Source organism: Ischnura elegans, chromosome 12 (genome assembly GCF_921293095.1).
Source record: "Ischnura elegans chromosome 12, ioIscEleg1.1, whole genome shotgun sequence".
NCBI lineage: Eukaryota > Metazoa > Arthropoda > Insecta > Odonata > Coenagrionidae > Ischnura > Ischnura elegans.
In genome coordinates, this window is record NC_060257.1 from 32,399,023 (window position 1) to 32,425,939 (window position 26,917).

A 26,917-nucleotide genomic window follows, 5' to 3' on the forward strand; every position below is an offset into this window, starting at 1 on the left:
AATTCTTTTTCCCTAATATATACTTGTAGCAACTTTGAGTGCGTTTTATCTCTGCGTTCATGATAATAATAATTATTTACTACGGACAGGTGCCCAGTTTTATCAAATGATATGTAGCACATGATAAAAATAAGTTATAATAATGCATAATATGATAATAAACAAAAGAGAGGGAAAAATTAGATACATAGGATAGAAAATAGTAAGGAAAAATCATAAAATTTCCATGACAAGCGCTGAAAGAACAATAACAAGTCAAAATAATTCATAAATGAAGTAATTTTGCAAATAAAAATACCTCACAAAAGTCATTTGTACCCAAGGTTCTTAGAGTAAATAATTAAATTTGCGACACATAAAAAGGAATTGGATAAGGCATGTTTTGAGAGGGGAGGGGATTTTGAATGCATCAGACGAGGGAACAGTGGAAGGAGAAAAGAGACGAGGAAGAAGGAGGCTCACAGACGCGGTGAGGTTAGGAAGAAGCTGCAGGGAAACTAAAGAGGAGGCCTTGGACGGAGTGAGGTGGGAACGACTTTGGTGTTTGGGACCTGCCAATGGAGGGCAGAAAACCAGCTGATAATGATGACATAAAAGGCGGGGCATGGTCTCAGAAATTTTCTCTCTCTCTCACACAGCTTGTAACAGTCACAAAGCATGGAAGCCAAGAACTGTTTGGCATTCCTAAGATTCAATTTAAGCAGATTAAACCGGCCAACGATGAAAAAACTTTTTTACTGAAAATACCTTATTCTTATGTTTTTAAAGTTGCTGAATCCAAATATGATGGTTTTAAAGTTGTATCACCCACCATTTATTCATATTTCACAGTTAAATTTATGAAATGAAGCCATATTTTTAGAATTTAACAGCTTTTTTATAGTTATAATAGAATTGAAAAAGTAGGTCTAATGAACGAAGATAATGGGGATTACTGTTGGTACTTCACCGAGAAGTTCAGCATGCGATTCATCGCAGAAAAAGCTACACAAGAAGCTTCAAGGAAAAAAGGGAAAGAAAATGTAGACCAATTCCAGTTGACAAGTGAAGCGTGTATTATCACGCTGTAGTAAATACAAACAATTTTATCACGATGTAGTGAAAAGTAAATACAATCAATTTTATGATGTAACACAGTGTTTCATTGATTTCCCTCTATACCGTATAGGGGTATTATACTAAATATTAAATACATACTTGGAAACTATGGGTGATACAAAAAAACTAAGGCCAGGTTTGGATTCGGCACATCAAAATCTATAAAGATCAGCTATTAAAATAAAAAAAAAGTTTTCAAACAAAATTTTTTGTTGGCCTGTGTAATTAAATTTGCGATACATAAAAAGGAATTGTATAGGGCATGTTTTGAAAGGGGTGGGGATTTTGAATGCATCAGACGAGGGAACAGAGAAGGAGAAAAGAGGCGAGGAAAAAGGAGGCTGACAGACGCGGTGAGGTTAGAGGGAAGCTATAGGCAAATTAAAGGGGAGGTCTTGGACAGAGTGAGGTGGGGACGACTTTGGTGTTTGGGACCTGCCAATGGAGGGCAGAAAACCAGCTGATAATGATAACATAAAAAGGCAGCGCATGGTCTAAGAAATTTTCTCTCTCTCTCTCTCACACACACAGCTTGTAACAGTCGGAAAGCCTGGAAGCCAAGAACTGTTTGGCATTCCTAAGATTCAATTTAAGCAGATTATATATCACCGAAAAAAAAACGATCCTTAATCGTTTACAGTCCAATGTGCCCATTTGGGAACAGATTTATAAAAATTAATGAAATTATATTTCTTATCTGTGATTACTTTCATAGCTTTTGCTACGTAAATAAAGTATGGAGGTATTTTCAAAGTGAATCGCATGACTTGTGTATACATTGGTCGATAATTAGACCTTTTCAAAATTGGTTGTTTTCATCACCTCTGTAGTGAGTATGCGGTTTATTCGATATTTTTCTCAACACTCGCTCTCCAGTAACAATTGCTCATTTATTCAAAATCTCAAAATATATAACATTGTTAAACTTAGTTTTATGGTCAAGTGTATATTTATTTTTCAAGCAACAGCAAATTTTGTGGCATGTTCCCATTTGGGAACATGCTTGAAAACGCATATGAAAATTTTTGTTCAGGTTTTCTTTCATAATATCTCTTAATTAGCTGTAAAATAAATGGGATAGGCAAAAAAATTATAAACATCAGCTGGTAAGTTAGTTCGGTCTTGAAAAGGTTAAAGAACAAACAGCAAACAAAACAACAAACTGGAAGAGTGACCAGAGAAGGCTCCTGACCCATTCCAGGGGGGCGTACGAAAGCGAGTTAATATTACGTATCCGAGAGGTAAGAGTAAGGACTGACAGTGCCCCGTCGACAGGCGATCGCGTGCCCGAACATTCAGAAAAGGGCGACGCCTCGCTGCTTTCAAATTCACTGACCACAACACCAGTTGCGCGCCGGAAACTACATTCATGTCCCTCTCTCCACGTCATCCTTCACAGAGAGAATTTTTAAAGTGACCTTAGCCTGCTGCCGAAGTTGATGCTCACACGTCACGGTACGGAATCGATAAGATATCGACGCGAAAGAGTTAAGGGAGGGTAAAACTCGGTCGCACTGAATCGCGAAACTCTTGGAGGTCAAGCAAGTTTGTTCGTACACGGTCTGTGTGTGTGTCTCTCTCTCCAGCACCCCCTCCTCTTCCCTGTGATCTCTCTCATCCTATTGTTCGTTCGCCTCCCAAGCGCTAATCCTTTCTGTTCCACTCTCGCGCCCGCGAATTCTACCGCTTCAGTCCACCACCCACGTACAGACGGGCGTTCGACAGTAAAATGGTATTGTGCCTGATGGTAACGGTATTTGTGACCGATGATGGCGAAGTTGATTCGCTGAAACACGTCGTACGCTAATAAAAACTGAGGACATACACAAAGTTTTTTTTCGTTTATCATTTCTATATGTTCCACAACATCTCGCCTAACACCGTTGAATAAATGAGTAAATTTACTACGGAATCTCTGCCACCCTATTCCTACTATCTTCCTATGGATTACTGAAACAGCACCATTCTTTTATGATTACCCCCTACTGTGCGGAAAGGTGCTACTATATTTGAATTGAAATTGATAAATATCAGTGGTGAAGCTTAAGGTATCTAAGACGGTATTAGCCCATTGGCCCCTTTCAATAAAAATCCGCATTGCCTAGCATTCCAGAACCACAATTGTAACTTTTATATATCATAAGATAGCATTACCTTGTGTATGTGTAAAATCAGCTTAAATGAAACTTTCTCAAACTTTGCATGCGACTTATTTTTCATTCCGATAAAAGTAAAGGTAGCTCAAGAAATATTTTGCGCTCCCTCTAGAGTTTTTTCTGTATCCGCTACTGGTCCATAACGGTTGGCTACCCCACGAAACTCAATATAGGCTACCTCACCCGGTTACATACTTAGATTACCCCATGAAACTCAATATTGGCCACCCCTTTATATTGATAATGGTTAATCACAGAGTTCAGCAATATTTTATTCTTCGGCGCAAGCGTTTTAATTATAAATTTCCCACTTGAAATTGATAAATACCAGTGGCGACGCTTACGGTATCTAAGACGGCATTATCCCATTGGCCCCTTTCAAACAATCCGCTTACTTGATGAGGACGTGTACCAGAAATAAGCATTCAATTACAATGGTAAGAATAAAAGGGCCTATATCCCATGTCTAATCTCCCAATTTAATCGTTCATAAAACGAGCAAAATTCATTAAACAGGTTTTCCGGTGCTATATTTTATTTTAGCAGTTAAATATGCAACGCCTATGAGTCTTCGCGTTTACGCGTTTACGCCCGTTATATTTTCGAAGGAGATGTTCAAGAAACCCCGTTTAATCGACGGGTCCGAACCCCTAAGCGCCAAGACAAGTAGTTATCCAATAAAACAGTAGTGGTCATAATAGCCCGGCGCTTTGAACATGAGAACCAAAGCAAGTGTAATGAAATGTAGTTTTTTTAAACGACAAAAAATTACGCTGATAAATGAGGAGTCCGTGCCACAAATTTGGTAGATTGGCTGAATAGGGAGTGTGCCGACAACAGAAGATAACCTTTTTTATTCTTAGAATAGACATCGCGAGAGTGACGTTAAGTATTTGAACGACGATGTTATTTTCAGAAACTGTATAGGAAATGTAGAAAGAGAGCCACGGCTTCCTCCCCTATAGGGAGATATATTCCCCCCGGGCTCAAGATATAACAGGAAGTAAAGATTTCGCGCGGCATCACTCCCCTGTATAAAAAAATGATCCTTAACAATCGCCGTGGTACAGAACATTAAGGCAAGAGATAAACTAATCTAGCCATGAGTGACTTGAGTTCGAGTCCCGTGGGAGCAAGTTTATTTCTATCTTAAAATTCGAGGAATGACCGTAACAACACTACCCCATTCAATTAAATCAGTTAAATTGGTAGTTTTGCTTTTTTATTAATTTTATTATAACGTTTTTCTTAACTTACTTTCGTGTCTGTCTGCCTGTTTGTCTGTTTGTTACGGTGGAATTTTGTAACTCAATTTTAACACACTTAACGACTAGCTAGGGCATTGAAACTTAATATCTAGCTCAGAACTGGATGGCAATGCAATTTACGTACTCTTTACCACGATCGGAACAGTAGTTCGTCTAATATTTCGGAATAAAAATTAAATCTGGTGTTCCAAAAATGGTCATCAAAATACAGGCGCTGCAGTCATTATAGCCGTATTTAACTGACTTTAGAACGTAATTACAACAACATCCGCCGTAGTCTAGTAGTTATAAAATGCGACAACGTTTTTCATTTTGGTCGCAATGATTGTCATAAAGTATGTCACCATTTGAGTAGCAATTCATATCAAGACTCAGATATGGACAGAGAAATTTATTTTCTTATTTTTAGTTGGCGAAAACAACGTTTTTAAGTTTTTAAATTTATAATATGGATTTTCAATATACCTCCGAATGAGGATCCACGACGCGATTTCGAGGATTATGTTTTCCCATTACAGGCTCACATACGCATTAGTTTGGATTTCAAAGATCCGTGAATACTTCTAAGAATACCAAGGGCTTAGTTTTTTCTATCGATTATGAACTCATTGCTTGGGCGAGCCCATTGCCACTTAATCAGGGAAAACATCGGATGAGGCAGCGGAATAATCTAAAATTGAGAATGACGCCTCCATAGCTTAAGAGGACGCATCACTGCGACTCGACTTATCTCTTTTCGTGACGTCGACATAACGCTGTAGAAACACACAAAAATTTCGTAACGCGCGTGATTATCTCTATCCGTATCATGACTTTTATCAGTCGTGCCATCAGCCGACACAAAGAAAGCGATATCAGAAATTGATATGATTGGATGCGAATAACAACAGTTCCTCACAAGGAAGATGTATTAGTCTAATGAATTCCTCATCACCATTGTGAGCAACGATACACATTATTCATACGAAATAGAGAAATTATACTGTCAGACAAATGTGTGGAAATGACTTACACTGCCTAAATAATGAATGCAACAAAGTTTGACTTACTTAAATTAGCATTCCATTTATTATTCTTATCGCAATATTCGAATTCCATCTATTCCACATTTTTCAATATATCTACTCCTGTTATCATACGAAAATAGTGTAACTTCTAATTCGACTAAATTCGCCAGCATAAAGTGATAAATGCAAATGACATGCGCAATACGTTCTTCAATTCACTCTGAAGCTTCAACACTCCGACTCAGGGATTTTGGGATCTGCAGTTATTTCTCCAAATTCAATTACATAAATCATTTTCTTCCTAATAAGTAATGGTTACACTCCATTAAACTCTATTTCTTGAAATTTAATAACAAAATAAGGCAACATTCATTCTTTGATTTGGGATGGAATGACGTGGCAGGACATGGAGTAAAAGGTGGCATCGGCCATCAAGAAATATGAATGCAGAAGAGCCCAGGTTTGCGATAACGTAACGGGAAATATTATCGACCACACGGTATGGAACAAACAGATGTTAAGCTGGCATTTAAGGAGAAGCGGTGACCAGCTAAATTTGCAAAGCGGGGCAGCCAGGTTGCAGAAGGAAGCCATACGTCGCAGGGACTCGGGGGGGGGGAGGGGGGGGGGGGTTAAAAAAAGACAAAAATAGGAGTCAATGGTAACCAGCGAGGTAGACAATGTACATGATGGCTACACGTCAAAAGCTTGGTGGAGGTAATGAGCAACGATACACATTATTCATACGAAACAGAGAAATTGCACTGTCATACAAATGTGCGGAAATGACTTACGTAGACCTTTTACGATAAATTTACAAGAGGATACGCGAATGGTTATCAGTATTGAAAATAAGGTCCAATTACCTCAGAGATGAGAGTAAAGTTGGTAAAATCTAAAAAAAAACTGTTTGCCTCAATATCCCGCCACATTACCAGTAATTTCCATCGGAGTTTATGTGATTATGAGGGGTTACGTCTATCCTAAATCGCTCAAATAAAGTTATGTGGTTTTACAAACTTCCAGTTTTTTAATAAACACTTTAAATGCCACGAAAATATTTTTTAATGTAAATTACCAGGAAATTCAATAAAAAGGAATCTTAACCTGTGATTCGAAACTTTCACTTGACAGCAGACATATAAAGCAGACCCTGAGAAAATTCAGCCTACGGCTCCATTTAAAAATTTTTACCTCAGGAATTTCTCAAATGCATTATTTATTTATTTGAGGCACAGGTTTATATTAATGAGGGTCTCTCCTACATATGCAGCGAGAGGGTTTCTAGATAATAGTTTACCAATCAAACATGTATTATGCCAGGAAAACAAGACAACAACGAAAGGTCGAGCGGGAATGATGATTTCTCTGAAGTTTCTTCGGAAATGCTCACCCGATTATAAGAAATGAACACTATAATAAGGATTCAATGTTCTGTTGGCCAAATTTGACACAAAGAGTGCTGCGAGTCAAGGTAAAAACAAAATTAAGGACACTTTACTATGTAATTGAGCAAAAAAAATACTGAGCTACCGGACGCGATTACATTTAAGGTAATATTCCTCGTGATTGCTACATCTTAAATTAAAAACTATTAATGGTAACATAAGTACTCATTGTTCCCTTAAATAAATATTTCCCTTTATATAGATGGTGATCTCTACCCATGCCCATGCAAACCTTGGTGAATCACTGATTGAGTGAACGCCGAAGCTTAAAGAGCACCATACAAGACATTCTCTTGCGTAAGCCTCTAAGCCAAGTATTTGAAATATGTATGCAAAGAAACTCTAACTGTGCATGTAACTGAGACGATGTTCTCAAAAAATTGTAAACATAACTCGAACTCATTACAAATGTTGAAAAATGACAGTGACTGAGAACAGTAATTGTTTTACGTGCATTACCCCTCTCTGGATACTGGACTATAGGTATCAGCTGTAAGTTCTGAGATATACTCTATAATAAATATTTAACATGAAATTTTTTAACTAAAAATAAAAGAAGGTATTTTAGTGAAATAGGAAATCTAACTTTCAGGTACCTTTCAAGAGCAGAGAAGCTCAGTAAGTTCAGAACAAGATGAAATGATTCGAAAAATGGTTCAAATAAGGTTGAAGAAGTTAACGAAATTTCACTCGGAATAGAACTTATACATTTGGACCCTTTAACTCTATGCCAATCCATCAATTGCATTATTATCCAGTTCCTACGTGGAGTACGTAGATCTGCTATATCCACCGGCTTCCCTATGACAGCACTCTCGCTAATTTCCCCGCATTTCCCTTCAAACGTATATGTAATTACACTATTTAACATCCTTGGCTTTAATTATAGGGGCCACAAAATTTACTCAGTATATTCCACACTAATACTTTATTCTACATATCATAACCATATAACTAAGAAGGTATCGTTGATACTTTGCGAAACGGTAAAATACCTACTTGGGAGGTTTAATTTCGCAAGTTCTACCCCTTGGACTTATGAGAAAGTTTCCCCAGAAGAATGAAACGGAAAAAGAACTTTTACAGTGCTGAATAAAATAATTCCTCATCGTAGCCCAATTACTAGAACAGTCAGGGATAAAGTATTATTTTTAAATTTACCAAATGAATTTTCTATTTCTCAATGTAATTAAGTACCTATCACGTAATTTCCGATTACAATCAGAAGTAATACCACCCAACTAAAACGCATAAAATATATTAATCAGTCTGATTAAAAAAAGCAAACATTCGTTACCTTGTCCAGAAAAGAAACGGCAATATCTTCTTCCAGGTTACTAATTTGCTCAAGAGAAAATCAGCGTCACCACTTCGCTGTGTTTCGATTCCGTGCTTATCCATTCACGTTTTGCTGCAGCGTTGGACGATCATCAACGGAACACTGTCCCTTCCCTAACTAAGAACATAGCTCCAAAAGGGGACGAATTAATATGCCACGCACATCATCTCTTATACTTCGATCCACTTATAAATGTAAAAGGTTTCTAAGAATAAAAAGAGCGTGATGTCTTCCAGAAGGTTTACCTGAGAATGCCCATCAATACTCGTCTCTAATTATATCACTTTCTTCCGTCAATGATATGGTAGCGAATCCCCAAACAAGGAATTCATGAAAGATTAAAAAATTTCTGGTTTCAAGCGTGTTCCGTGTTTGCCACGGAATAGACATCTACGTTTATAGTTATGTTCCCAATAGAATCCATGAAGTTGGCACACGTCATATGCGATATTAATATAGATAATTCAGCGAATCCTCTTTTTACAAAACAGCCTATACTTTATAGCTACATTGGTACAAGAGCTGAGACTCAGCATACAGAATCAAGTGACTGTCTCTGCAGCGACTGAAGACAATCCATTTGCCGAACGTAAAACTAATAAAGGAGGCGTGTGGTTATTAGTGACACATTTCCATTATTACATGAATTACAAAATCGTTTTTCGTTGATTTCAGCGAGAATTACCATTATTTTCTGAACATAAAAATTAATTTAGAGCTAATTTGTAAAAAACTTTACGAAATTAACTGATGTATTATGAAGAATTAATTATTAAATATAAATGACTAAATTTACCAGAGGCTAAAGTGTTTGTTAACAGAATGGAATAAAATTCATTCCAAGAAGGAATAAATTCTGACCATCAACGACGTCACACACGTGGGTACACAACTTCACAACATATGTTTAAACAAACACACAGGCGTATTTTACCGAAAGTATAAAATCCTAGAAATTATGAAAAAGTATGTAATCGGGTATGCTCGTTGTTTTGATTCCTTAAAAATGAAGTATAAATCGCAACCCAAGAAAATCGCGATTTTTAGACAATTTACTTTAGGTCTTCATTTCGCATTAGGTTTGCCTGGCTTCGCTTTGGCTCTGCCAAAATTCACTAACATTATAACCGTTACTATTTCCTAACCTTCGCACACAAGTCATGGCCCGTTTTCAAACAAGCATACCTCATTCGGGAACTATCTGGCCATATAGCGTTTTATCCGCTGAAACTCGAGACTACCCCTGCAATTGCAATCCCATTCCTTATTTCCCTTGTTCAAGGGCGCTTATTTACGCGTACAGACTCGTGATCGTAATTTAATTATTATATTTTGGTGCATAAATAGTAAAATTAGTGTTTAGGAAAAATTATACTAACTGTAGCCACTTACTCGTTAATTGAAAAAAAACTGCGTAAATGATACACAAAGATACGGTACTGTCCACATAAATTTTATTTCACAAGCTCTACTACTCATGTTTAAGGCCGTTTTACACGGGGCACGGAATCGTGCAGGTTAGAGCTGCATTAATTTCTAAAATGGCGTGGAATTGCGCAAATGCATGAACGAAATTAGGACAGGGGCTATTTTGCCGTCTCGCATCCACGCATTCTCGCATGTGTACTAGCAATTCGCCTCCTTACATGACGCAATTTTGATTGCGCCTTCGCACGTACGTCAGATTGCGCAATTCCGTGTACCGTGTAAAACGACCTTTAGATTCGCTTGCAATTATCATCACGTACTCGGACGATTGCAAGCCAATCGAAACGGGTGTAAAAGAGTTGTGAAATTAAAATTAATTTGACAGTGTGCCATTCAATATGCCACGATATCGAAAGCAAAAAGTTGACTTCAAAACTGCGCCAGCCATCGCCAATTAGTAGAGTACACGATGACATCAAAGTTACGGGTTGGTATTGAACTCGCTTAATGGAATAGACGGCTTTGCAATGCTATAAAGTAGCAAACCAAGCCAGCTATAACCTCCTAATCAGCACACATCCCAAGTTCTGACTACGCAATATATCAGCGCATCATTACTTTCCACAGTGGGATACTAAATTAAAGAAAAATATTACACTGACAATACCCCTGTTGACGAGAGATCTCAGTTCAAACTCTCCTCTCTCTCTCCCTCTGTGCTCTGTGGCTGTCCTATTTATTGTGTGTGAAACTAAGTATTTGAAAACTATATAATGTCAAACCTTTCCCTTGGGCTGCAACCTTGTCGCGGTGGAAAGGCTTGCGCGTTCCTATGAACCCTAGAACTTCACTGGCGGGATTAATTCTACATTATTCCCGGTAGAGCCACCGATGCCAGAAAGGTCGAAGGGTAGGAGCCATACGAAAGGTAGTCTACGTGATGGTGTCACGTGAAAAACACTGTTGGAATGGAAGTGGGAAACCCTACCAACTATCTCTTCCCTGAAAACATGGAGTACAACCAAATGAGCCTCGAAATCTCATCGCCCGGGACCCGTCCGCAAAGGGCGGGTCCCGGGAAAGGAAAGGAAAGAATTTTGGAAGAAGAAGGCGGGCTTCCAGATCACTTCTTGAACACTCCATGGAAACCTACCTTAATCGGTAGAATACTATAATAATAATAATAAGGTCAAGCATAAATCACGGTGCTTTAAAAACATAAGCTAAAAATAAGCGAATTATATGGTGATGTCGCGGATAGTCACCAACACCTGACATTAGGCTATTGCGAAATGGTCATGCAGCACTCGTTATCAAGGCATGATACTTTATCGAAAAACGATTAAAACATTTTACGATCGCCGCTATTTTATGACTGGTAGATAACAGAGACATCCATTAATGCGTAACCTTAAGAAGGCGACAGTATTTCAACGAAATTCACATTTTTCCTCGTATATTCGCTTGCATACATTTTGTTACTAGCGTTTTGCATTCCTCACCGTTTCAAATGGGCCTTTCTGTTCTATCGGGGCACTTAAAAGTCACATCGTATCTTGTAACCACAAAAGCATTCAATACTATACTTTATTCACAATATTTTTTAACAAAAAGATAACGCAATCGATTCCGGATAATTGGGATGCATCGGGATCAGTACTCTTTGTCCCGAGTGAGCGGCTGCAACATTCAGCAGAAGCATTCTATGAATATGCATACAAGGACGTTAAAATGAAACCATTAAGGTTATTTGTTAAATAAAATGCATTACTGCTCCAGTATCAATCATTTAAACTCGAAATGTGAAAAATACCATCAATATAAACATTCCCCCTTAGATTCTGTGAGTAGGTTAAGAATAATTATTCTTATATTATAAAAATTAAAATAAAAAATATTTTTAATGCGATCAGGGGGTTTACATTTTCTGCATTCATATAAAACTTTGCAAATACCGAGGAAACTGTCCAAGTGGCAACTTAAATATATTCGTTGTGGGAGCACAGGTAAGATCGCTCTAAATTGAAAAAACAGCGGCGAGAAAAATGGAACAAAACACCAATGCGGTCATGGTTAGCGCGAGGCACTCAGGGTCATACAATTTTTCAGATACTACCCAAACTCTTTCTGAGTAATTTTTATAAACCGCATCGCGCAAACTTTCGATAATATTTTTACCTTAAAAAAGGTAAAAAAAAAATATCGAAAGTAATTGATTTCGGGAAAATTTGTATACGACCAGTAAAACGAGAAAGATGGCGCCTTTCCTACCGAGAAAAAAAATTGGGAAACAATGACGACATGAGATAAGAAATTGAAAACGCATAGATACAGCCGTTTTAAAGGCGAAAAAAGATTGCCTGTGGTATCTCTCGCTCACAATTACTGACTGAAAACGATGTATTTGTAAAAACCACTATCAAATTATCTTCTGAAAGCCATTTCTTATCACAAATTACTTTTTAAGAGGAGGATATTTCCTTATCAACCAACATGCTTTATGCATTTATTTCAAAAGTGGGTAGGATGAGAGGAAAAATAATTAAAATTTAGAATACCAATGCATTGATTACGAGAATCTACATTTATATTGGCCCCAACGAAAAGAAAACACCTCGATTAGACACTGCACAGAAGACATAGGTACTCGCTACGTGAAAGTAGAATAGAAAGACTGCAATGCTCATGAAGCATAAGACTTATCACATTATATTATTACAATCCGTAATATTCAACAATTTGCCTTCCAATCAATGAATAAATTCAAGGCTATGGCATAGGGGACGTAAGAAAAAAAATACCGGGGTCATTTTTATTTTCTAGGTAACTCAATTTGTTTGAGAAATTTCAAACTGAAAATAGTCACACGAGAAGTCTCAAGGATGAGGCTTCGAAGGAAATGAAGGGAACTAAATTCTTGTTAGAATAAAGGATATTTATTAAGAAGCACCAGGTCATCAAATGTCAATAAACGGAATATCAAATCTCATATAGCGTCAATAGATACCTATGACTACATAAAAAACTACATATTGTAACAGTTGAACGCAGCAAATAAAAAATCTATTTATTAACTCTCTTTTAGTATGTTATAAATGTATATTTTCTAATTTTTGGCTTTAAGCGAAATTAATTTTCTTTGAAATTTGCCGACCATGAAAGGACATGGTCGCGACCGATATATGAGGTGTTCAGTCGCCGGCTTTGGTGACGGCGGAGTAAAGTCCTCGCCTACCAAACAAGAGGTCATGGGTTCGAGTCCCGCCCCAATCGGGTATGGTTGCACGCTCACGTGCTATTATTATCTCGTTGAAGTACCCCGATAGCCCGGTCAAATTAGCCCAAAAAATAGGGGTACCCTTGCATAAATTCCCAACAAGCTGAAAATTTGCATAAACGTCAAGGATAACACTCTTATGAAATCCTGAAAAGCCCCCATCGATCCCGTGCATGCAAAAAATTTTATTCAAGGTCACAAAAATGGGTTTTTTCATTTTTTGGCCAAACGGTTAGCTTATGATAAAAATTGCTCCGATCAAAATTGCAGATAAAAAAATTGTCCACAAAATTGTCATTACACTTTTTTCTCTAAGATTTACCGTTTCTGAGAAAAAGCCATTCAAAAGTTAGCTGGAGCTGAATTCTCCGTAATATGCATGACTATATTGTTGCGTTGCAGCAAACAAAGAATTTCTAAATGTATGATGCAACCTTCAGCTATCCCTCTCCGTCTAATATCTTTTATAAGTGATCACATCAGCCAACACCAAGATAAAGCGACATCAGAAACAGATATTTGAATGGATGTGAGTCAAAAGTGTCCTTCATAATAGCTATGCTGTAGCTGATACACTTCCTCATTACTGTCAAGAGTGACGATAAACAATGTGTTGTACACATCCATCATGTGAAGTAGAAGAATTAATCAAACTGGCGTGTCAATCGAACTTCCGATGAATCCTTAACTGGATCGACTGAGGGTGGAATTACCTCTGACTACTTTATATTCACTTTAAAATTTAAGGATAGATTTAAATTAAAACGATGTACTCAAGACGTAATATTTATATAACGATATGAAATTGAAGATCTAAAAGAAACTACTAAAATACCGAAGGAAAAAATCAAAGGCTGTGTCCTGAAAACTACATGGTCCACAAAATAAACGCATGGTCTACAATAAGAGAGATCTAGGATTCGATTTAAGCCTGATAATCCAAAAAAGTTTTTAGAAGCTCAATTTATGAGAGGAATAGTATCAAACAGAAAATACGCACGATAAAATTAAAGTCATGTAAATATTACATTAACTAATATTAAATATAGCATGCACTCACATCAGCAAAAAGAATCCTTTCCAGCCATGGTAGGATTTTATTTAAAAGTACAATGCTATTGACACAATCTTTCATTCGCACATTTTAATTAATATCATTCTCATCAGCAATTCATGATAAGCATGTTCAAACTTTCACAAATAGCCATTAAGATTTCTCTTGATATTGAGAGAGTGTGTGGGTTTTTCATCATAATTCAACGTATGAGTATTTTATTACTTTTCATCAAAATAAAAAATTCAATAACATGGAAAAGAAGAGAAACCACTCAGAATTATTTCATTGAAATACAATTTCATTGATAAGAACTCGATCTTCCACTTATTTGAAATTTATTTAAAATTCGACGTTTTTGCACGAAAATTTAATAAATAAGTAATATAATATTAATTAAACCATGGAAAATCTATGATTGGACAGCATTAAAAACATTTCTATCGAGGCAGTCAAGATCAACCAACCAGAAGTACTAACATTTCCTAAAGATTAACTTACACGTGCGTATAATGCATAATTTTGTGGCAACATTATTTTTTGAAACGAAAACATCAATTGCAAAAAACATTTTTACCGGGAGAAGAACATTGTGAAATTAAAACAGAATTCAAGTAAGTCATTCGAAGATCATCTGTAAAGTTTACATTGAAAAAATAGTAAAATGCTTTCTGAGTTCTAGTGATTTATTCCATGTTGAGAAATAACACTAATCCATCTAACTCCACGATATTTCAATATCTTAGTGATTAGAAATAAGATTAGAAAAGGATATGCAGCAACAGCACGCATCCGCCAATCGTAAGAAACGAGACAGCACTCTTTTTGACGAACACGATAAGGGTCCCAAGCAAACAGTACCCTGCATTGGAGGTTTAGAGTTCGCTCGGTGTCAAATAATACGATGTCACCAATAAAGGCCGATAGTACAATCTTGAAAAATAGGTCGAATCAATATTCATATAAAGGTCGCGACAAAGGTGTGAGGATCAATGTCACCTTAAACTTGTAATATTTCGCACTTCTAACTCACTCACTGATTCAACCCGAACATTGGTTTGCATAGGTGAGGGTAGAGCTCACCCCGAACAAAACCACAGGCATGTGAGTTTCACACAATTTAAGGGTACCGTGACCCTATTACCTACCTTTCCCTAGGCCATCTCGCACCACTGCCAGTATTTTATTTGGGTGTGCCCAAAGTCTTCACCCAAGATTTGAACCCGGGTCCCCTCGATCAAGAGCCAAGTGATCTACCCGCTAGCCTACCACGCTCCAACCTTAAGGGTTATGCCAAATTAATTTACTTCCAAAGACAAATTTACCGTAATTTTCCAAGTCAAAGATACACCCAGCCCTCGCCCAGCAAACAATGCAACGGTTCTTAAACCTGAATCACGTGATCATTTTTTCCGTCCCTCGGAATGATAGCTCCAGCGATAGGTTTTCAGGGACCAATAGAGTGATCGCTCAGCCCATCACTTCCTGAACAATGAGGTCATTAACTACGTCCCTTTTTCCATCGCTTATTCCGTAACTTTCTGTACTTACAACTGTCATTCAATTAAAAGCCAAACATGATATTACGATATTTAATGGTAGCGGGCGTAACTTGGTGGAAATCCATAATCGCAGGAATAGAAGGATGAGCAACTCTGCTATTTCCACATGGTAATTAATTGAGACCGACCATGATATCGTTACAGAGTAACATTATCAAGGTGATAATGATCACCTTGCAAAAGTGCACAAAATGGTAACCTTGCAAAAGTGCAAAAAAGTAATATTATCAAGGTGATAATGATCACCTTGATATTATTACTCTGTAACGAAACCATGGTCATTCTCAATAAATTACCATGTGGAAATAACAAAGTTGTTGATCCTTCTATTCCATGGTATTACGAATTAGTTATAGCGGCCTTGCGTTCTGATTGGCTGAAGGACGGAGCAAGGATTGTTTCAGCGACGGAAAAAGGGACGTGCCGAATGATGGAGAAAGGAATGGGATTTCCATCCCTCCAGACATCTCGGAAAATGATCCTCATTTCAAACTTAGGGCCTCAAAAAAAAGAAAAACTGTCCATGTTTAAATCGAAAACAGAATCGAACTCGATGCATAACTGGTTAGGTCAAAAGATAACTACTGTTTGGTAAATACCGATACTTAACTTTCTAGACGGGTTTTAATAATCTATATCGAGGATTTCAAATTTCCACTCAGTAAATTTTAAACGAAGTTATTTTGGTGAATATTAAACGATCATCTTAAATTTTTATCTACCACACAAGTTACACATACATAAAACAGTTAACTCGATGAAATCTTACTTAAACACCCAAGTTTCGACATGAAGTCAATTTCCTTGGCATAGCAGCATTTCATTGGCTGTATTTAGATAAACCGTAGCGATCAGTTAGAACGATTACCCATTTCAACTTCCGTTTTTATCTTGAAATTTTCAGGGCATAAAAAACCGAACGCGTTCCAATCAATATTTGCCCATACCTTATGTGCAAATAATTTACATACCTATGAGAAAATATTTAGGTTAAATTTTCATATTTGAGCCTCAGGCAAATATTGGCGATGGTTAAATTTATATACCCCAGAAATAACAAGTTCATAGAGTTCAGTTTTACATGAGTAATTAGTCAGGACAAAAATACTGGAACAGCGGGAGTGGTCCCTCTTATATGGATTATGGATTTCAGGAATTCAAATGTACCGCTTGTGACACAGTGAACGAGTTTAAAGCACTAAATAGTTTAAAATGGGGTCAAATTGGGCATCGCAGAGGCTTCATAGGTCATCAGAAAACATTTCCAACTCATCAAAGCATATTACAGACGAATTATTCAAGTAATAAATAAAATTATGTATAATATACTGTATACTTTTGAACCAATGCACGAGATTTAAGCACGCAAAACTTTATCAAGTTTAGATGTGCATCGCAGAGGCTTCACAGATAATAATAAGACATGTCCAACCTATCAAAACATCTCATAGACGAATTGAGCGATTGTAAGTCACTCTCTCATTAAATCAACCCGCACGTTAGTTTGGTTGCGGCGATGTTGTCATTCACAGCATCCACAGGGCTTAGAAGCATTCCACTCTTTTTTTTTCAATGTGAATCATACAGATAACCTTCTAATGGCTTAATTTCATTCGGTTTCAATTTAAAAATGCCCGTCTCTCGATGGCATATTTGCTAGCATCGATTTTTTTTGTTTCAAATTATAATTCAACCAAAACATTGCGTTGAATTCGTGCATCTAAATATTTAGGTAACGTTAACTCTTTAGGTTGGTTGATCATGACTACCAGGATAGAAATGCTTTTAATTTTGTCAGCCACATTATTGTGGACTTCACTTTTCCCTTTCCCACATCTTAAAACGAAGATTTCAATTTAGGAGTACTCAAAGGCTTAGCCCGGATTTGATTCCAGGAACCGTAGTTTAGAAAGGAACGGATTCAGAAGATGGCCATTAAAATAAATGGAGAATTGTCAGACAGGACAGACCTGGGTTTATGGGTAAGGCAAGAGACTGTTTCCCCTCATCCACATAATTTAACATGTTCGTAGAGGAGGTAGTTTACAACTCCCTTAAGAAATGATAATGAGTATAAACTGCAGATCAAGGGATAAAATGTATACGAATCGCTGGCGATATTATAACAATAGACCAATGGCGACCAGGCATTTCAAGAAATTATACGAAGTGAAAAGGAAGGAATGAAAGGCTATGGAATGTAAATGAATTATGGGACAACAAACGTTACGGTAGAGAATGGTGAAAGAAATATGAATGTTATGACAAAAAAAAATAAAAAATAGACCAGTTTAGAAAGTTTAGCTAAAATTCTCAACCCAATAGATAAAAAAAAGATTAAATTAGATTTCATCCTCCATGAAAACTTTTCAACTGGCCGAAGACAATTTATCCTACCCACTGCACTTATAGACATACATCATTTGAGCTATCGAGGGAAAGAAGGGTGGAGAAAACCTGGCCGCCGCTAGTGTAAGGCATCAAGAGGACAAATTATGACGTCCCATTCGACGAACGGTGTGTAGGCTGTCATCGTCATCACAATCTTACGCTTTCGAACTACGTTGGAACTGGATTACTTCCCATCGTACATATTGTGCGAAACTGGGATAGATACACACGAAATCCTAAAGTTCTCATATATGTATATTTGGATTTTTTTCTCGAGAATGAGATTTACTCATACAAAGTGAGCTTATTCATTATTAACAGTTATCAATCCCAAGATTGGTTGGACGCAGCTCCCTACCCAATTCTCCCATCAGCTAACATTTTAACGCTTACGTAATTATTCCGCTTTATCTAACTCATAAACTGCTCTAAGTATTTACCCGAGGCCAATCTCTACCGTTATTCCCTTCCACCTATCTTCCAAGTGATGTGTTTTTAAAGGATGTGGTCGATTTAATTTTCCCGTCTTCAACTTTTTCAAATTATATGCAGGTAAATTGTAACAAAATGGAGCATGTTTCTCTGTGGAAGCGAGGATTGCAATTTGACAGCAGCAGAGAAGTCAAGATTGGAAGTATTCGAAATGTAGTGCCATCGAAGACTGATTAAGATAAAATGGATCGACCCAGTACACAACGAGGAAGACAAATGTTGTTGCCGCGACGCGGAGCCGAATTTATAATCGCCAATTTTCCCTATGAGGTGCCGGAAGGCGTGATCCTGCCGAAATTAAGCACTCAACGTCTTTGAAAATGGCTTGACAGCCGAAACCGGTCGTTCTATGTTAAAGAAATTGTGGAAGTAACAAAGTGTTTACAGTAGAACTCAAATTATCCGAACTCCAACTATCCAAATTGGCGATTATCCGAATCGCTTACAGAAAAACAATTAAAACCGAAAAATAATAAAAACTTATAAACTTTGGGTCAGTTCTGGGAAACGGAGATGGAAGTTCTTCGAGAAAATCAACGATGACAGCAAGAAACAAAGGTTTTAGAAGGTGCCGTTTTCAAGCAATGGATCGACCCAGTACGTAATGAGGAAAATTGAGAAGAGTGCGAGAAAAGAGAAGTCTTCTAAAAACCTCATGAAAAAGACGGGACGAATTAATTGGCCACATTATTAGGCATGATGGCCTGAGGAAAACAATCGTAGGACAAGTGGAAGGGCAGAAGGATAAAGGACTGCCCCGAATGAGTTAATGGGGGGGTTATAAAGGAAGTAAACGAGAAGAAATACGTGGTTTTTGCAGCAAAGTTCTATGGGAAACCCGATTTCCAGCCCGATTCTTTGTGATGTTTGCTTATAAACTTGATAAACATACACCCTTTAAAGGAAGTAACGGGTGACCAAGATGATGAATGAGACCAGATGCAGCATCTCGCGGTGAAGCGGATGCGCGACGCGGCTGTACGAAAACGGATCAAGACCGTAAAATAGCTTACTTTGGCCGAGGTGTTCAACAATTAATGACTTTTATCTTTAACAAAGTTGAATAAAATAATTTTATGCACATTAGTACTCGCAATATAATTGTAAAAATGTTCTATTTTCCATTTCAAAGATTCAAAATGCATATAGTACCGAAATGTTTTTCTTTACATAACCCACTTCTCAAGAAAAATATCTAACTATCCGCATAAGGTACGGTCCCAATTGATTCGGAAAAGTAGAGTTCCATTGTATTTCAACAAGTTATTCGTCAGGGTAAAAAAAAAACAAAATACGATTGCTAGATCAAGAGAGACGCATTCTCTTCAAAGGCCGCTATACTGCACGGTGAATGATCATGCTGAATGAAATCATTCAGAGGATCTTGCGAGCAAAAATAGAACATTTTTTTTCAATGATCACGCGCATGACAGTTCAACCGCGAATGTTTCGTTATATCATAGAGTAAGTATGTTACTCTATGGTATAACGAAATAATAATAATATGGTATATATACTTACTCTATGGTTATACACGGGGAATGATTTCATTCGCATTATCATCCAGCATGGTCATTCGCAAGATCATTCAGCATGATCATTCACCGCGTATTGCGACCTTGAGTTAAGAAAGTTCACGAGAACGGTGTCTCCGTCGACGGGGATCTAGAAGAACGGGGTGGTTTTACTCACATGTCGAGGAGACTGACGGCAGAAGGGTCCTCATGGGTGTCCTCGCAGGGCACCAAGGGCCTTTCGCTGAGTCGGAAGGCACCGCTTCCCCAGTGCGACCGATATCCTCCGCTATCGACTGACGCCTCTGGCCTCGGTCGCAGGACGATCCTCTTCCGTGCATCGGCCTGCTGTTACAGATATAATTACGCGACTCAATAATGCACAGCGAACGAGATAGAAACACACACTGAAAGGTGAGGGGAAGGGACGGGTTAAAACAACGATGGTAGAAAAACTGGGGGGGGGGGACTAGAAGGGGTAAGCGGCCTCTCTCTCTCTCTCCCTCCCCCTCCCTCTGATCAGATAGGACAGGTGCACGCCCACACGACTACTTTATCGATGGTATCCTTATCAATAATCGAGAGCAAGCCGGATGATCTGACACCATGCGGCTCCGCTCTCGATGATAAGGCGGGATCCGCGAATATGTTGCGGATGGAAGCGTTGTTCGGAAGACCAGACGAGACTGTTCGGTGCGGTTGGAGGGAGAGAGAGTGTGGAAGATGTTGGAGTGGGACTTTGGTGGTGGCGGGAGAAAGAGAAAAGTGGGTTTTGGGATGCCATAGATGTGCCGGGGCCGTGATGTAGCGCGCTGCAGTTACGTCTCCGGAAGCCCAGATGCCCTTGCGGGGATGAGGGAGCTCCAATCTAGGGGAAAGGAGGCTCTGAGGATCGGCCGCGCCTCACACTTGTGGTGGGATAGACTTGGTGTTATCACTCGTAAGGGGGCGTCCAATAATTACGTGAGGTGATTGTAACGATTTTTGGACCCTTCCCTACCCCCATTTAGCTATGTTTTGTCATATATTAAGACGCATTCTGTGACATCGATGTTTCATGTAAACCTTGATATGGGTATTACCACCACCATACCACCACCAAATATTTAAGTCGAAAAATCAAGTTTAATCGAAACTCTAATATCAAGGCTCCGTCGCCTCAATCTTTGGTATTTAAAACTCGATTTTCGATTATAATCGAAATCGATTTTTTCATCACTACACCCGACATGCATAGCCGCTCAGACATTTAATCCTAAATTAGGCAATTGAATCATTAAAAAATCATTTAACTTCTATTCAAGTATTAAGTATCAAATGAATGATAAAATTACGACAAGCCAGTTACCTATGAAGGATCACGTTCGCAGTGGCTCTCAAATTATTCCGATGCACCCAGAGAAATAATAGCAGATAACCGCTTGCGCTAAATACGATTGCTAACATGATATTCTGGATTTCCAAGTAGCACTGTTTCACACCGGAAACAAATATTAAAATAATTCGACAGCGAGAATTGAGAAAGTTTCGTGAATATCCGTGCTATTGTAAAGGAGTTATTATCATCGACGGAAGCTGTTAAAACGCGATAATAGTTACATCCGTATGACAAAATATCTTCCTTGAATGTCACTTTTATATTTACTAAGAAACTATCAAGGAATTCATGGGACACTTTGCGAGTTATCATCATACTGCCACAATAGTTATGAAGAATAGCCATATCAATCCCTCAGTATGGAGACAGATATTATATATCCTTACAGAAACATATCTATTTCGCAATTAATCATCCATATGCCTCCATATAAATGAATGACGAATAGGGGTTCACGATTACAAACATTTAACAAATTTTATTTCGTAAATAATTAGCTAGGGTATCCAAGATTGACGTCAAATCGTTCATTTGTAGCAATAAAGCTAAAAAAAAAGCATTTAAATTTTCAAAAATCAGACATCGCAAGCTAACGGAATGCGTCTCCTATTTCTGGTGACGTCATTTCTTGCAACTTCGGGTGCATTCTGTTTGACTTTACATAGTGATCACTTAATCACGACGTCATGATCAGCCAGTGTGAGCGCCAAATGGAGTACATAGAGGAGGCCCCTTTCCATCTCATAGAAGGCTGATTTCTGTTGCCACTTCGATCGCATTTTAATCTGCTTTCAAAAATGTCCGCGGCGCGGTGATGACTGCAATGCGATCCACTTTTTTTCCAATGTTTTGCAGTATGATCTGTGCAAATGCTAGGAATAGCATTGAAAAGTTATGAATTTGTTAATAAAATCACATGATAATCACATCATCATGAATGCAAATTTCGAATGACAACCCTAATTACATCTTATTTCCCCGTGAAACCCAGATCCGTCAGTGACGCGAGTGCCGACTTGTGTAAACCCATGTAAATGGTTAAGGCGGTTGACAACACATTAAGAGGCCGACTTGAGGAATCTCATTTCTAATATTAGTGGTGAGCGCAAGGTACGCAAAGGTACGCATCTTGACTATCAATTGTTTCCCTCCCGTCTGTTCCGTGGTTATCAGAAGTGAGCGAAGATTTCCTCGCTAGCAAAAGCGGCGAGCGATCATTACCGTGACGTCACGTCGCTCAGGTCCAAAACGTCAAACCGCTCACTTGCACACTGGTCAGAAGTGATCGCTCAATGCGTCCGAAGGCGCCTATTGCTACGACGCGACGGTTCATGGAGCCGTTCCGGTCTGTCCTGCAGGATAAAGCGATGCATGAAATGGGGTCTGCAAAGTGTCGCCTACCAAATTAAGCTGTGGGTGCTCGCTTCTCACAAATTTCAGGATAGAGTTCTCGAGCGCTTTCTAACGGATGGCGGCGGAAACATTCGGTGCACATACGCACTTCCATATGGCAAAAATGTTTGAGTAGCCCTTTCATGTAATGCAACATTTATAGCCGTAAGTTTAGTGCAATTTATTATACAAAGTAATGAGGAAACACAAGCTTGCGGGTTCGAACCCCGCCTGGGTAGGTTGCCCCTATCTTTCGTGCACTTTGTAATTCTTAAAATTTTGAAAATCCCAGAATTAAAAGGACAATATGTGCTGTTTTTGGTAGTAAGAGAATAAATAAATAAAAATGAGGTGCCTTAATGGACACTTGTTTTCATGCAAATACCTTAAACAATAACGTTTAAGTACCATGAATCAACTTTATATTCGTCAGTTACAGGGACGCCGTCTTACAAAAAATATTGGGGGGGCCCAAACCGGGGATCTTTCCCCGGGAAATTTTTAAGTGGTGAGTTTTAAGTTTTTTAAACATTTTAGAAGAGTAATATTATCAACATTAGAGCACTGAGAACTCTAATGTCGATATCTGGACACTCCGGGGAAAATCGACAAGCCTGAAACTTTTTTCCCAACACCCATAGCGAATTATTGAGGGGGCTCGGGCCCCCCCAAGCCCCATGGAGTCGGCGCCACTGGTCAGTTACAGCGGCCGCAAAAAAAAACACGACGTCCATTACCTTCACTGCAGTCCAAATACGTCTCCAGAAGGCAAATTCTTGTTGTTTGGATGGCCTCATGGCATGATCATGCTGCTTGTCTACATACAGCAAAAATCGATGAGGGAAAGTTCACCGCATGCACACTTAGAAAATTACAAAATATAAACGTAATCAAATAAAGCCAGTTCTCTTTCAGAGCCGGAATGCTAGTAAGCCACATTAATCTCCCAGCATGAGCCAGCTTCCACACGCACACAATTCTTATTTTAGGGAGACATCTTCGTAATTCACACAGTCATTCAACCCCAACGTTGAGTTGGATAGGTGAGGGTAGCACTCACTCTAAGCTAGGCCACAAACGTGTTAAATTCGCACATTCAGAGTGGGGGACCAGTCCCTTTCACTGAGCGAACAAGAGGATTTATTTTGAGGGTACCCAAAGGCTCGAATCGAAGGGATTTGAACCCAGGATCCCTTGCCAAGTGTTCCATCCACCAGTTCACGAGGACGAAATTTTCAAATAATAGATATTTGCAGCGTAGAGAACACCTCCAGTGAACACGAATAGTCCTAAATTAATCGCACCGAGAGAGGTTCTGTAGCTTTAGCAGCCCTGTTCAACATGTAGCGGAGTAATATACACTGCCAAGTCGTGTATGTACAGACAAAAGTGACACAGCTGTTTTTATCGCGCGAAATGAAACCGTAATCGATATCTACGAAAAAAGCAATTATCGGTAGCCACGACGATAATCAGTAGACCTCCCGATAACAGACGAAGGACATTTTTTCTAGTTCATTTTTCGTAGTTATTATGATGTAAACGGTAATTTCTTCGTTCACAGCCTTCAACCAACGATTGGTTGGTGGCAGGGTTCCACTCAATTATCCTGTCACCTACGTACTCTTTTATCACGTGCATAATTTTTCTGTTTCGACCCATTAAATCCCAAGCATGTATAACCTAAAAATTGCAAATATGTTGATGAATTAGCAATAAAATAGACTCAAAGTAGGTTAATTATCGATTTCAATATTTTTATTGCTTCTAAGTTTGCCGTAGGTGAAACTTTGCGTACACGCAGCATTGGGAGTTGTCCGGATCAAATGAGCCGTTAAGTACGTCTTTTTTTCGGAACTCTTTTATTTTTGCAAAGAATTCTTTTTCATTATAACCCAAGTATATAATTTACCCAAAATATTGATTAAACTTTGTATTATTCGTGAAATTTAGATGAGCAATCGGTATGTAAATGAATATTGCACTTTAAGCACACACTAATCGTCTGGTTGCAGCAAACTCAGCAAAGAAATGGGTTAAGTCCTTCATCATTGGCGCCATATCCGAGGTTTTCTTTTGCCGTTCTTATCATCCATTATGGTTTCAACGATTTCTTCCATCGGACCAGGGGCGCAGCTAGGACTTAAGGCTGGGGAGTTTAGGTGCAACTAATACCGGGGTGTGTGGGGGTATGGACTACCCACCAGGATAAGTGGTAAGTACGAGATTAAATTGCGGATTAATAAATTTTAAGATAAACGGTTCAAAATGGTGGTGGTGAGTTTTTCGGCTTTCTGAGGGATATTTAATTAATCCTTACACTATTCAATTAGTGATATCAATCCAATTAAGTAAAATGGATTAAACTTAAAAATTTCTCTGAGCTCTGGGGTGGGTTTTAACCCCCAAAACCCCCCCTCGCTGCGCCACTGCATCGGACCACCGTGTCTCAGGATGAGACTGGTTTAATAGCCCCTTCCCAAGGTTTTTGCAAAAGAGGTAAGTACCTACGATTCTTCTTAATGCATTGCTTTCATGTTATACACACCAAGGAGGGAATTCTCCATGATAAACTATTCGGCTTAAAGGGGATCCGAAACTGGACCTCCCTATTGCTGGTGAGTCGTGTTAGCCAATTACACGACTACGCAATCTTTCCAAAGTAAACTTCACGATGGATTTTACCCAGGGATGGGAAGTGAAACGAAACGAAAATGTTTCCTTTCGACTCATAGGGAAAATAAAATATAGGGCCTAGGTTTAGTTTCATTCCCGCGCGAAATTAAAATCACCAAGGGTAAACTAAATAGATTCCTGCCTTTAGGTTTATGCAACCAAATTAGTTTGACGAATGATACTGTCGCTTTGACTTCAAAATTTCATTAAAATCAGGTTCCAGATTAGAAGAGTCAATTTTAATAATTACTAGTAAACACACAGTGCAATTTGTTTGGCGGGTCGAATGTGGCCCGACAAACAATTTGGAGACCCCTGCCATAGAGCTTAGAATGGTCAAGTAATGGTAGAGGTCCCATTCTGTCCAATGGAAGCTTGATCTATGGGGCCACTTATGACGCATTTTAATCGGTTTCCAAAAACGACCACAGCGGGGAGATGAGCGCAGAACGATGAATTAATTCCCCAAAATTTGCAGCGGAGTCGCGCAGCACTCGCGAGGAATTGAATTCCCACACAATCAGCCGCGGTCAAGGAAGTTATGTTTTTTTAAAACACTCCGCGCAGTACGACGTTCCCATCGACCGACACAGTAACGGATACAGAAAATATTCAAGGGGGGGGGGCGCAGAAGATATTTTGAGCTACCTATACTTTTATCGTAACGCAAAATAATCAAGTTACATGCAAAGTTTAAGAAAGTTTCATTTAAACTGGTTATACTCATATAAAAGACTATGCCATCTTATGACATAAAAAAGTTACAATAGGGTAGTTCCCTTCATCAAAGAAAACGAAAGGCATTGATTGCGATTCGTTACCCACCATTAGTGCATTCATAATATACAAATTATTTCGTTTTAGAAATACCGGTTTAGACGAATGGCAATGGTCCATTTTTATCCTCATTTGAAAAAGGCCAGATTGGCGCCCATGCGATGCCACTCCACGTGACGTCACAGGGACCTAGTTTCTATACGAGAAGATAGGAGTTTTACGTCGTCTGAGGTTACCAATGCATGCATGAGGCGCAGAGCTCAAGGAAACATGTCTTAATAATCACCTATTAAAACTGGCTAAGGTCGGAAAGTTTTCCTCGTTTGATAAGGTATTAATAATCCTTATTTAAGCCAAGCGCTACCAGCCAGCAGGGTACTCAGCTACCCGCTAGCAGCCTGCGTCGTATCAGCGCTAAGCCTCGCTTCAAGGTCACCTCACAGGGCGGCAGCGGGAGCCAGACGGAGATATTTCCCGGCATTCATACTTACGCGTCGCGTTTTCGCGCGCTTGAAATTTTTCACTTTTCATTTAATCGCGAAAAATAGATATCTTCATTTAAAAATCTAAAAGTGTGAAATACGTACTCCAGGAGTAATAATCTTTCGATTTAGGCGAAAAAAAATTATAGGAAACCACCCTATTGTGGTTCTGCAATTT

At 38.6% G+C, this 26,917-nt stretch overlaps 1 protein-coding gene across 4 annotated transcripts in view; it reads right to left on the bottom strand.

The window, feature by feature from the left end:
• Positions 1–26,917, bottom strand: part of LOC124168843 (anoctamin-5-like) — a 74,976-nt gene that overhangs the window by 40,677 nt on the left and 7,382 nt on the right. For 2 of the 4 annotated variants that reach the window (XM_046547191.1, XM_046547188.1), the window contains exon 2: positions 20,213–20,382. In XM_046547191.1, the coding sequence (XP_046403147.1) occupies positions 20,213–20,382 (170 nt within the window). Of the gene's footprint in view, positions 1–20,212; positions 20,383–23,541; positions 24,177–26,917 lie in introns of those variants that run through there. The other 2 variants (XM_046547190.1, XM_046547189.1) reach the window with 2 other exon arrangements.